This window comes from Equus asinus, chromosome 3 (assembly GCF_041296235.1).
Source record: "Equus asinus isolate D_3611 breed Donkey chromosome 3, EquAss-T2T_v2, whole genome shotgun sequence".
Lineage (NCBI taxonomy): Eukaryota > Metazoa > Chordata > Mammalia > Perissodactyla > Equidae > Equus > Equus asinus.
In genome coordinates, this window is record NC_091792.1 from 92784601 (window position 1) to 92798184 (window position 13584).

The 13584-nt window shown below is 40.5% G+C and overlaps 1 protein-coding gene across 8 annotated transcripts in view; it reads right to left on the reverse strand.

Moving 5' to 3' along the window:
* AFF1 (ALF transcription elongation factor 1) overlaps positions 1-13584 on the reverse strand; it is a 174381-nt gene that overhangs the window by 43696 nt on the left and 117101 nt on the right. For 5 of the 8 annotated variants that reach the window (XM_044766291.2, XM_044766292.2, XM_044766294.2 and 2 more), the window contains 3 exons: positions 7239-7283; positions 2418-2504; positions 1194-1230 (listed from right to left, as the gene is read on the reverse strand). In XM_044766291.2, coding sequence (XP_044622226.2) covers positions 1194-1230; positions 2418-2504; positions 7239-7283 — 169 coding nt within the window. The remainder of the gene's footprint in view (positions 1-1193; positions 1231-2417; positions 2505-7238; positions 7284-13584) is intronic. The other 3 variants (XM_070505392.1, XM_044766288.2, XM_070505391.1) reach the window with 1 other exon arrangement.

Below are 13584 nucleotides of genomic sequence, written 5' to 3' on the forward strand. Positions count from 1 at the left end.
GAACAGGTTTGACTCTCAGACTGTAGTGTGCCCTCCCCTGCTCTAGAAGGATACTCTGTTTCTGGCTTTTCTCATATTTTTCACTCTCTTCAAATCCTTGCACTTTAAACAATAGAATAACCAAGGGAAAAATATAAGTGAGGGGAAAAGAACAAGGTGGGGAGATCTGAAGGAAGAGTCACCTCCAGGGAATATCTATGAGCAACCTTTTGCCATCACACACACACACACACGCGCACACATGCACACCATACACCCTACTTTGGTCTTCCTACCCTGTGAAGACTAACATTGCATAACTTTGGCACTCACCATGTATTGATGAACTAAACGATTGCAAATACCCTAGTCATTTTTGTAAGGCTTACAATGACTTGCATGTAGTTGGGACACCAAGAATTTATTGAGCCAAGGGTTTTCTTAATTAATTTATTTTCTTTGAGGAAGATTAGCTCTGAGCTAACATCTGCTGGCAATCCTCCTCTTTCTGCTGAAGAAGACTGGCCCTGAGCTAACATCCGTGCCCATCTTCCTCTACTTTATATGTGGGACGCCTGCCACAGCATGGCTTGACAAGCAGTGTGTAGGTCTGCACCTGGGATATGAACCAGCAAAGCCCGGGCCACCAAAGCGGAACGTGCGCACTTAACTGCTGCGCCACCGGGCCGGCCCGCGGAGGAGTTACTGATGAAAAGAAAAAGCTGGATCCAGTTAGCCTTCTTCTGTTTCCCTCTGAATCCTCAAATATTTACAATCCATGAAAAGGGACCAAAAGAGAATTACATGGCAAATACATACAGAAGGACTGAAGAAGCTGTATGCTCTATTCCTTATAAAAATTTCTTACTTTTGTTAAAAAATACAAGAACTACACAAAATACCCCAACCTATTCTTAAATACGATTCCCGAGTTACAATGCTTTGAGAATCACAATTAAGATATTTCTGAGGTGTCAGGTAATACACTAGGTCGCATTTGTTAAGTACTTTACTAAGTTGTCTTCACTAACTCTTTGCCACAATCTGAAATTCCACCTGAAGAGCAGCTTTGCGTTTGTCATCCCTTCTTCTTCAGGCAACACAGGAAGCCCTCATCTCTGCTGGGGCATTTTTCATTAATGTTTTTTATATGAAAACAGTAAAAACCATGCTTTGTTGTCCAGTGCAATAATCAGTTCCACATACTTACTTACTTTGGTTTTGGGTTGCAGAACTAATGTGCTGAGAATCCTAGAAAGAAACATAAAAATCTCTTGTTATTAAAATGCTAAGGTTTACAAGTCTAAGGTTGCATCACTGCTAAATCTGATGGACACTGTTAAATCTAATTTTCTCATAAAGTATGTTTTATGGTTTCTGTTCTTTCGTAGAGTTAATTTTTCCTTTGGTGTTGAGAAAAGTTTTTTGTTTTGTTTTGTTTTTTAACAAAGTATAATGTTTTTACTTTAAAACCAGTAATAATGAGTCACCTTTAAAAAAAAAAAACAACTATCAAGGGGCCGGCACCATGGCCTAGTGGTTAATTTCCCACACTCTGCTTTGGCGGCCCAGCATTTCACCCGTTCGGATCCTGGGCAGAGACCCAGCACCACTTATCTGGTCACGCTGAGGCGGCGTCCCACGTGCCACAACCAGAAGGACCCACAGCTAAGAATATACAACTACGTACCGGGGGGCTTTAGGGAGAAGAAGGAAAAATAAAATCTTAAAAAAACAACAACGACTATCATTAGAAAATATGTAAAGTATCTAACATGGCAAATTTTGGTTTGGGTAGATACAACCTCTTTTGAAAACAGTATCATGGAAAGAAATAACTATAACACAATGTGCATACATACACCAGGCTAGACTAAACATAGATCCAAAGGCAATATTTTTATATTCTAAAGGTTATCCAAAAGTATAACCAAAAAAAAAAAAAGAAAAGGCAGTGTTTTTAATACATTCTTCACAAATACTTCAACAGAAACATGCAAGTCAGTAGTTGATTCGCTTGTTATTAAAACCAGCACTAATGTAGATGATCACATTAAACCTTAAGAAACTTTAGGAGGCATGAGAAGTGTAAGATATGTGTATGTATGTGTATATCTAAATTCTGAACTAGGAATCAGATAACCTACCTCACTTAATTTCCCTGTACCTCTGTTTTCCCAGCTCTAAGTAAGGACCCTCAAGTGAGAGAATTTATTAAAAGGCCTGAATGCTTTCATAAGCTATAAAACTTCCAAATTATGCAAGATGTTCTTACATAATTTGGAGAATAAAGCATTTGAAAGCCTTATGATGCACTTTAGAAGCTAAATTAATTGCAATTATTTCAACAAGTAGTACTTGATTATTCTGGCTCCCAGCCATATTTCTGACTTCTCACTGGTGTGGATGCAGTGCCTGCTACACTTGTAAGGAATTACCTTTGTGGGAAAAGGAAATTTGGAGGGCTCGGCTGTACTGGGCGTATGTATTGCTGTCAAAGGAGGCGGCCATGAATGGGTCATTTCCTAGAAAGAGATTTGGAAAGGGAAGAAAAAGTAAATTATAAACATTTATTGCTACTTAAGTTAATTTTTTAAACAATGTAGAATGGAATGAAAAGTGAAATCTTAGAAGTTATTTCATTTACTTTTTAAAAAACTCCTACTTAATGGGCTATGTTCAAAAGCTGAAGATCTCCAACTTACAAAACTGAAAAGAAATCAGTCCGAAGAAGAAAACAAGAATGTGGAACAGGAATGGTCGTAACACTGAATATTATCAAGCGTGTAAACGGTAATAGGTGTTACAGAGGTTATGTAACTCCGAAAACTGAGCCTCCACTCCACGCTCTCCTTCTCCCTCAGCTTCATTTACTGCATTTCCTGGAATTATTTAAGTTCAAAGGAAGAAGAACTTTCCTGTTTGACTTAAGCAAACAAGTAATTCAGTCACTTGTTCCACTTGGGAGAGTTCTAATGGATTTGACCCTTCCCTGATACACACTATTAGTGCACAACAACTCTTTGGAGGAGAGGACCTTAAAACATTACCTTCCTTTTCCATTAACAGAAATTTAATTTCTATTCACTATTTTCATAAGGTAGGATCTCTCTAAAGCTTACAAATTAATATATTTATCTTGACATGAATTCTTTTTTTTCTAAGGACATGCATGAATTATATTCTGCTTTGCTACAAAACTAGCGGAGAACAGTGTCAGATGAAAGGTGTCGAATTGCAAACGTGCGCGCGTGCACACACTTTGTTAAAGAGCTAAAATCACATTGGGATCATTAACTCCAACCCCTTCCTTTTACAGATGAGAAAACTGAGGTCCAAAATGACTAGACTGGGTTCCTGAGGAAGCTGACAGCTGAGGGCACACGGTATGGGCTCCTTTGTCTTCCTGGACCAAGAGAAGGAAGTCTGTTCCCACGTGTCAGACCTGCCTACAAAACTGTCTTAAAGATCGACAGGCAACTCTCTACCAGCAAGCTGGCGACCCCCTGCACGCTGTAGGACCCGACCTGTGTAACACACCGTGTGCTATAACACTTTGCTCTTTTCAAAGTGCTGACCAGCATCTCTATTAGCACAGAAATGCCGTCTGATCTTTGCAACAACTAGGGATGGAGCTCCAGCAAGTATTTCTACTCCCACCTCGGTGCACACCTTCTCGCCTTTCCCCACAGCCACTCCCTGGCTTGCTCTAGCCCCAGGATAGACATAAATGACCTGGCATAGTCACAGAGTAACTGATGCTGGCTGTCTTGAGTAATTTTTGTTCAATATGAAATCAGGCCCTTGTCTACCAACAAGCCAACTGCTTTGTTCAGTACAAAAGAGGAATTCTGTGCTAAAATATAATGGAAAGAGTAATAACAGCTCTGGAGCCAGAGACCCAGACTGAAATCCTACCTTAGCAGCGTCAGCACAAGCTGTCTGAACACCCTGAGCCTCAGTTCTCAGCAAGAGGTAGAGAAGGACCACTTCTTTCTCAGTGTTCTAAGGGCAACTGATGTAAAGTGCTTGGGTGCATGGTGCATAGAAAGCAGGTAATAAATTAAAAGCACTACAACTTTTAATTAAAAGTCCAGTTTTTAAGGAATTTCAATCCTGCACCACAGAGAAGCCCCTGCTGTTTTATTTATTTGACTGTACTTTAAGGAATGGGACCATTATAATGCTAGAATGTGAAAACACGTAACAATTAATTGAAAAAGTGTTTGAGGGTATCACCCTTATGTTTTCCAATAATCTCTGTAGAATCCCAATGGTATCTCTGACTTTTAGTCACCAATTATTCCCCGAAAGCATCCATTGTACTCTCAAGGCCTAAGGCTGTCCCAGCTATTAAACCGGCCGTTGGAAAGTGCATAAAGTCTTTCAGGCTCTAAGTGGTTTGCCAGCAGCCTGAAAGAATTTATATACTTCCCTAAATGCCTAGCTTACTAGAGGGACTTACGCCTTAGGAGGATTAGGGCCATAAGGAGAGGAGGCTGCCCAGATCGCAAGGCCATGAATTCGATCCCTACCTTAACAATAACTTAGCACGTGAGGGAGTACATCACTCGCCACCTGCCTCAGTCCTGGCCTTCTAGGTGCTGCAGCTGCTGTCTTCACTCCGCTCTCCACCTTGCTCTTTTTTCTCTAGATACAGTGTCCAGTACCCACTGTTCCTCTAACACACCAACCTGTTGCCGCCTTGAGGCTTTTGCACTCTGTCCTCTTCCCAGTTCCCTATTCACGCGCCTGCTATATGACTCATAGCACTATCAATATCTGACGTCTTATTTTATCTTTATCTCCCCTACTAGAATCTCCACAAGAGCAAGGACTCTTACTCATGTTGCATCCCCAGTGACTAGAAAAGTATCTGAGGCTTAATAGATATTGTTGAGTAAATGAATGAATGAACAGATAAATACTAGTGCTACCACTCAATGTACCAGTGTCATTGGAATGTTGCACCCAAGTAATGTCTACGAGTACTGCACTAATTCCCCGAAGGGGCTGTCAAGGCCATGCCACTGAAGTAGAAAACCTGAGCTGCTTCCATACACCCACTCAGGGCATGTTGTCCTATCTGGACCCTTGTGCGTGATCGATTCCTGGTTTCTAGCAGTGTCTGTCTGCTATCTTCTTACCCCACCAGCCTGTAGGAGTTATAGGCCACCACTTCCCCTTCATTAAAACACTTCCACCCTTCATATTTCCCCCAGAGAACCAAACAATATCTTCCGTGATTGATTTTCTCCGTTAGAGAACTATTTACTGCCTCTAACGCCCATGAGAAAGATTTGTGTTAGGATTCCTGGCAATCTTCATAAATTGCTGGTACAAGGTAAGAACAAGAACCATGACGCAAAGGAAAGCATCTGGATCGGCATCAGAGAGTAAGAGCTGGAATGGATCCTAGAGGTCATCATCTAGCCGAGGGTCCTCATTTTACTGATGAGGAAACTGAGGCCCAGCAAGCACACGACTTAACTGAGGCCACAAACAGAAGAGAAGGGGATAGACTCTGGGTCCCCACTATGCAAAGGCCCAGGCCCTCTTCAGGCCAGGACGTCCTTCTATTTACTTTCCCTGTTTATGATTTCCAAATGAAAATACTCACCTGTTGCTTACATTAACCATTTATTTTCAAGCATTTCCAGGTAAGCAAGAACTCACCAAAGCGATGCTGGGTGAGACAGGGGAGGACAGGTGAGTTTATCAAGTTAAAAATGCTTGTCTGATGCTAATACCATAACCCTGATAAAGGATGCCACAGGTGTATATTTAACTCACATCAAAACCTAAGAGAAGCATCCAACACACGCGGAAGACAACTAATCTATATTGTAGCATTTACTTTTGAAGTAACTATAGAACAAATCACACACAATTTCAGAGAAAACGCTAAGGGCACATTTTATAACTAAGTCATTTGTTATTTTTATGACTCATCACACCAAAGAATTTCAGAAATACCAGAGGGAGAAGATGAAACAAAAGCCTGATCAAGATATCTTCTTTATTATGAATCTTACTTGCTGGGTGACAAAAAATTCTCAATTTTTAGCAGTACAAAGTACGTTTCCTTAGAGGTATTTCTTTCTCAGAAAATCCTAACCACAAAAGTAGAGGAGAAAAGATTGTAAGACAAAAATAATGGAACTGTTTTCCAAACATCTGGTTAGAAACTACTTTTGTCAAAAATTTCACAAGTCAGAAGGTAACTAATACACTTAATTACTGGCCTCAGCACCACCTTACTTAATACTTTACCATAAAAAATTAAAGGAAAAAATTGGGTAAGCAATTATTTTGAGGAAAAAAAGTGAGCAGTGGAGTTACAAACTAGGAGGTACATGTGTCACATATATCTCTACTTCAAAAAAACAACCCCAGAAATATAGTAAAAGATGAAGCAAGAATATCATTAAAACTGATGTGGAAGATAATTAAAACTCATAGAGGAGGAATGAGAAAGAAACAGAACTCTCAGTTATCACAATTACTGTATTTGAGCATTAAATTTAGCTCTAGATTTCCTGGAAATTAAAGCCAAAATGGGAAACATAACAGTTTACATAACTCTTCTCTGATAAAAAGAAAGCATGCTAGATTCATGAGAATTTTTTTTTTTGGAACTGAATTGTAGAAGGAATTTGTCATCCTTGTGCAAGAGAAACTGAACAAACGAATAATGGATTCAATGATGTATCTGTAGGAGCACAAATGTTCATGGGACGATTTCAAACAAGAAATAACCCTTTAAGGTAGGTCTAAAGAACTTTCTACTGTTTTTCTGTTTATCCCTCTAAAAATTCACGGTCTCATTGCAGATGAGGCTACACACACGGGGAGTTACCTACAGAACACCGAGAGGCAAACCAAGCACTGTCTAAGCCCTGGGGCCTCCTGCACCACACCAACACAGGACGCTTCCTCTCTGGGAGGTGAGCAACTCTCCTGAGTCTCTATGGACGATCAGAAAAACTTGACAGAAATGTCTTAAAACTCTGGTCCAAACGCTCACAGTTTGTAGACTTCATTTTAATTAATAAAATTAATAAAATCTGTGAGAGAGTTCAATAATATCCTAAGACTCCCCTTGTTACTCTTCCGGTTCATTTTGCTTTTGGAAGTGTGAGGGGGAAACTGTTTAAAGGGATTTGGAATGGCATCTGCTCATTAAAGTCACAGAGAATGGATATAGGCCTGTCTACTTAAATATTTCTTCAAGTGAGAAATGGTAACAATAAACTCACCTTCAGAATCTCTTCAACACAATGGGCTTCACTGGAGTAGGTCTGCTGAAGGTGAAAAGCAAGAAAGAAAGGGTGAGCACACAAATAAACAACTAGAACGATGGTACTAGCAGAAACTGGTATTAATACAGTGACACTCTCGCAAGCTGAATCACCTCAGGGCCCACGTTTCACTATCTAAGTATTAGGAATTTCACATTCTGGATGAAATAAGACCAAAGAGATTAATCAACTTAATCGTGAAGGAAAGGGTTCCGCTGGAGACAATGGCAGACTAATAATGACCCTCAGGTCAAAAGTTTCCAATGGAAAATGTGTATATTAAAGAATATTAGTACATTTGAAATCTAGGGGAACAAGACATATAACAAAGTAGAGGCCACTGTTTTCTGCTTCATAGCAACATCTGTCCAGTGAGCCGAGTTAAATGAACCCAAAGATGGCAATCATCTGAACACCTTAGGGACCCACAGTAAAGAGGCCGACATCCAATCAAGGAAAGATTTTTTTGTAATATTCTAACCCATCGAAAATTCATTTTAAAGTTAAATGTCTCTAGCCCTACTTCAAGTCAGCCTTTTCATCTTATACGTGCACATATATACACACACCCAAATATTTCTCCAGAGAAAGAGACTAAGGAGAGAGGAGATTACCTAGTGTCTTGGAGGAAAGAGCCACTATTTATACCTCTTCCTTATCCCCAGCTAAACAAATGACAGCTGCTGGTATTCCCACCACAGAGTGTGTCTAGGAAATGTTATTTTCATAGTCTTTATATTTTTAAGTGCAAAAAAATGGAAAAGTTAAACCTAAAAATAAGTACTTTTCCTAAAGTACTAAAGAGATGAAACAAATCTCACGACTTCACGGTTTTCAATGGAATAGCAACTTCTCTGTGTCAATTCATGAGCCAAACACCCTGGATGAGTTCTATACCACACACCCTCCCGTTAATGCCACTGCTGTGCACAAAGAGCTGGTCTCCCCAGTCAGTTTGGTCCAATAGCTGCCTCACAGCTAGAGAGCAGACGGAAAACGGTTCTTTGCCCCATTCGCATGTCTAATTTGAGTGTAATCTGATATGGCATTGGTTGCTAATTCCTGATCTGGGGTTTATTAATCCACCACTCCCCTCATTCCAGTTTACTGTAGGGAAGGAAAAGGGAAGAAAAGAGCATACAAGATTCACACTGTCCTGGAAATGAATCTAAGGGACATGTCAAAATTCAAATGCAATTTGAACTGCCTGGGTCTAGTTTTAAAACACGTAAATTTCATGGAAATGATTTTACTGAAATGTTTGCACTGGGTCATATTTGAGGTAGGGTCTGGAAGTTAGGAAGTAGTTTACCTGCTGGTCCTCTTGGACCTGTCTTTAGGCAGTAGGGCTGTCAACATCTACACCTGCTTACCTGCTTCCTGTTTTTCAGAACCATTAAGGGATGCCTAAAAACTGGACCAAATGTTAGTAACCAAGCATTTTCGCACGAATGTCAGAAACAGAAACAAATGCTGTTTTGACCTGACAGTAAAATGTGATTATATTACATGTGTTTCGATTTTTCACATCATCATTAGGAAAAATAACAACTAGAAGTTGAAAGTGAATCAACAGAACAGGGCACATGACTACTGACTCTGGTCAGATAGTGCCCTCCTCCTGTCTGTCGCTGGAATGAGACCGGGAATCCAATTAAACTATCTGGCAATCAAGGAAACAGTGAAGCACACTGGAATGTGGGCAAAAAAAGATCTGCCCACTGCTTCCAACAAAATGAAGTCAGAAAGCTACAGCTTCAGGACACTAAAAGACTTTCTGATCTTCATAATCACTCAACACTTAGCCAAGATGTTTCATGTCACTAGAAGATTCATTTTTTTCTAAAGCTTTATTACATGAGATGAACCAGGACTAGAGATTTTTCTATAGCTTATTACTTATTAGTATCACGGTAAGATAAATATTGCTAAACAGTCACCATTTAACCCATTTAAAATTCTAAATAAGGTCTTAGGTTCAAGCATGAATTGGTTAATCTACTGTGCATTTTCCTATCAGGTCCATTCTGGACATGGAAGTATTTCAAAGGGCTGTGGGGATTCCATTCCAAATACGTGAGGATGTATCACATTTAAAAATCTCCAAGCAGCACTGTCTATGATGACAAATAACTAGAAGTGACCAAATGCCCAACAACAGGAGTCTCGCTAACGCCCTTTATAGAGCATCCATACAGCAGTATGTTATACAGATTTAAAACAATAATGTAAACATACACGCCTGCCTGGAAAGGTGTTCAAGAGATTTTCAACTTTTTCTTTAGAAATCACTTCATACTTACAGAAAAATTGCAAAAATAGTAAAAGGAATTCCCACAAACCCTTCACCCAGATTCCCCAAATGTTGGCATTCCACCACATTTGCTTTATATTTTCCTCTCCCACTCCCCACCCCTACAGATCTACATCAAACTGTTTGAGATTGAGTTAGAGTTAGAGTTAATGCCCTTTTACCCCAAATACTTTTGTGTGTACCAACACATGTTTTAAAACTATATTAAAAGAGGAGAGGTTACAAGATAGTCTGTATAAAATGAGCCCATTTTATGCTCCATCTTCCCCTGACCCAAATGAGACTCTTAGAGTAGGGCACAGGTATTTCCGATGTGTTTGCAGAGAAAGATCTGTAAGGACAGCCTGTCTTGCTTAATACAGTACAATTCGGCACCTCCAAGTCTGCTACTGGAAGGAGACTTTCCAAAAAGGGAGGAGCGGTTCAACAAACCACCATGGCCTAATCCCTTCCTTAAAATCCACTGTCCTCACAGGGAATCCAGCTGAGTCCGGCCACTCCTGCTCCGAGAAGTCAGGCTCTCCCCAACACTGTGGCCAAAGTGTAAACAGTCAGCCTCTCTGAAGCACAGCCAGTTAAGGATGAAGATCCTTGGGTGAGACTTCCTCAAAGAACAACCGATGATGAAAAGCAACAACAGTAAAAATCCACACTAGCCGCGTGGATCAAGAAGCTCTGGTTTGCAGGTCCTTCCCCGTCTGACTCTCCTTCAACGGTGTAGACACAGACGTGAGTACTCACAACCACAATCTCACTGTTGGGTTCCCAGAGGAGACCAGCTCTCCCCTCCTGCCTTCCTGTGGCTCCCTCTCAGATCTGGTGTCCTGTACGTAGACAGACCTCCCAGCAGAGACTTCCCTTCCCCACTGGGGTCAAAATTCTATTCAATTAAAAAAAAATGATAGCAGCTACTTACTGAATACATATTGTACTTGACATTGCATTAAACTCTTTACATTTTATTATTTCCTCCATTTTATACCTTCTACTGTAAAATGTACCATCAGTAGCTTGGCGAGGGGAAAAGCTACTGCACTAAATGTCCCCACAAACTGTAGGTACATCCTTATTACAGAAACTCAAAACTGAAACAAAAATCTCATAAGGAATTTTGTATAATGCTGTATTTAATTCCCACATCAACCTTTGTGCTAAGTATTACCCCAGTTTTTAAAATGGGACTGAATTCTAGAGAATTAAGTTACACGTCCAAGGTCACACAGGGCTCTCAAGTGACTGCTCCTGGCTTCTTGTTATACCACCTCTCCAAAAACCATAAACAAACACATCAGCATTTTCAGGGGGGGATATGATCCCAGTTGTCCTATGTATGCCCCAAGCCATTTTTTAAAGAGCAATGTTTTCCTTTTGTTTGTACAAGGAAGCATTTTGGCATTCAGATTTAACTGCCTCTTACTACGACGGTGCTTCAGACCAGAAAAGGCAGCAATGTGATTTCTCACTCCTCTTGGAATGACATTGTGTAATCATAAGGAAATGCACCGATACCAAAATAAAATATGTTAGTAAATGTCTCCTAAGTGTGGCACAGTTTGTTTCAAATAAGCTAAAAAGAGCCGGACAGAAGAAATACACCTCACCACTGAGATCAGGAGGCTCTTACGTTATTGTGTTTTAAGTCTCTCAAGTTTCAACAGAGCAGCACTTTTATAACAACGCTGTTCTCAGAAAGGCTTAGTTATCACTAACCAGGAACTGCAGAGAGCACAGACACAGCATGCTGACAAAGGAAGCCAAAAGATCTTGGATTCTACTTCTGGCTTTGCTGAGGACTGGTTCTGCAATCCTTGAGAGGATTCAACTCCTTTGGGACTATTTCCTCATGGTGATAAGGGATAATATTAGCAAACCTAACTGCACAGGGTTAGTATGAAGGTCAAATGTGAAACTTTACAAACTATCAAAAGGCACTGATACGTGAAATAATACACGGTACCAATGTTATCAAGACATTTTTTAATACCGTGACAGCTTTTAAAGAAAGCCCAACAGGTTCTCTATCAGTTTAATTTTTAAAAGATTAAAACAAATGCCCACACTGTTTTTCTTCAAATGTATGTCACCTTTTGGGTTATGGTTCAGTCTGTAGTACAATCATACATCACTTAGCAACGGGGATACATTCTGAGAAATGCGTCATTAGGCGATTCGTCATTGTGCAAACATCATAGAGTGCACTTACACACACCTGGATGGTATAGCCTCCTACACACCTAGGTCATACGGCACTAATTTCATGGGAGCGCTGCATACGAGGTCCGTCGTTGACTGACACATCGCTATGAGGCGCCTGACTGTGTCTACTTCTTGCTCACCTACCCCCATCTAGCTAGACAAATCACATTTTTCCCTCTCTCACCAGTGTCAGGATAACTTCTGCCTCAACTTCAGGTTGCAGATTAAAAAACATCTTTTGGAAAACAGTGCCTGATTCCCTCACTCCCAAAACTGTGCGTGGGCTCCCACAGCTGTCTGTGCTTTCCTGTCAAAGCACCTCACGGTGTCTCATGTCTGCTTCTTCTAGATCGTAAGCTCCATGAAAGGAGCCAGTCCCACCTTGCTGAATCACCAATCGCACGCTGCCTGCCACACGGGCAACCAATGAACATTTGCTGGTATGTTTTCAGACTCAGAATATGAAAATAAACTTCCAATTTTTAGAGCTTTAGAGACTTACTAAACACTGTAGCTTGTCTGAGTTGTAAGACAACATCTTAATTAACAAGTTACATGGAAACAAACACAGTAGGAGCCAAAAGGAAATTATTTTGCATTGCTTTCTCCTTAAAAACATTAAGACTACTCTTGGAAACTGTTTTTCACATATCAGATTGGCAAAACAAAAAAGAAAGACTGAGAATAACACTGTGTCTATGCAACAGGCGTGGGGAAACAGGCCCGTGAACACGGTGGTGAGTGGGAGGGTAAAGCGGCACAACCTCTGAAGACAACAATTTGGCAACTGCCACCAAACTCTAATGTCCCATACTGTGCCCCAGCAACCTGCCTTCTAGCTAACCCCTACGTGCACAAAAAGACATACGTACAATGTTACTCACTTCAGCCTGGTTTGCAAAAAGACACTGGAAACAAGCTAAAAGCTCCTCCAGAGGTAACTGGCTAAGAAAACTGGTACGTGTCCTTTACACAGAAATACTATGCAGCTATGACAAAGAACCTATGACATCAATTACTCGTAGAAAGGAGAACTGGGTGGCTGCAGCATAGAGGAGTGGGAAGATTTTCACCGTGTATCTTTTTACCTTTTAAATTCTGAATCACAAAATGTATTATCTATTCATAAGTAAAAACACAAAAATTAGATTGAGATTAAAAAAAAACACAGGGATAAAAATTTTTACTCAGAGTACAGCCAAATGTCTTCTGCCACATTCGTGTTTACTTTCCACTAGCCTTCCTCTGTGTAACCTTCCTTCTCCCAAACACACACCTGTGTAAATCTGTCCCCAGCTTCGTCCTCGGTGCCCTGGGCTTGCCCCATCTAAGACTTGGCACAACGCACTGTTCACCAATTTCCAGTCAGCCTTCCCTCAGAGCCTGGGAGGTGCTCCTGGGGAAGCCTGGGACTTGCTGTCAGGTGCCGGTCCAGTGCTTCCTGGCTAATTCACTCATTTCCCAAACTAGACTACAAAGTCCTTGAAAAAGGTGCATTTTTTTGGTTCTCTCTCTTTTTTAATCAGTCACGCTTAAATACTGAGCAGATGCATCTGAAATATACAAAGCCTGATAGGATTGTTGTGAGAGAGAAATAAGACAATACACATTAAAGCTAATGCCACACAAATAAATTCAAGCATTGATCATTAAGACACCATAACCAGCCTTGCCAAGAGAAAGCTTAGCGAAGGAACCAAAAGGCCTGCCTGAGCAAGGTTTTGACATAAACTTAATTTTATTCTGTGAATACACAATAAATTACCCAAAGAGCTCAGCCTACTCCAACAACAC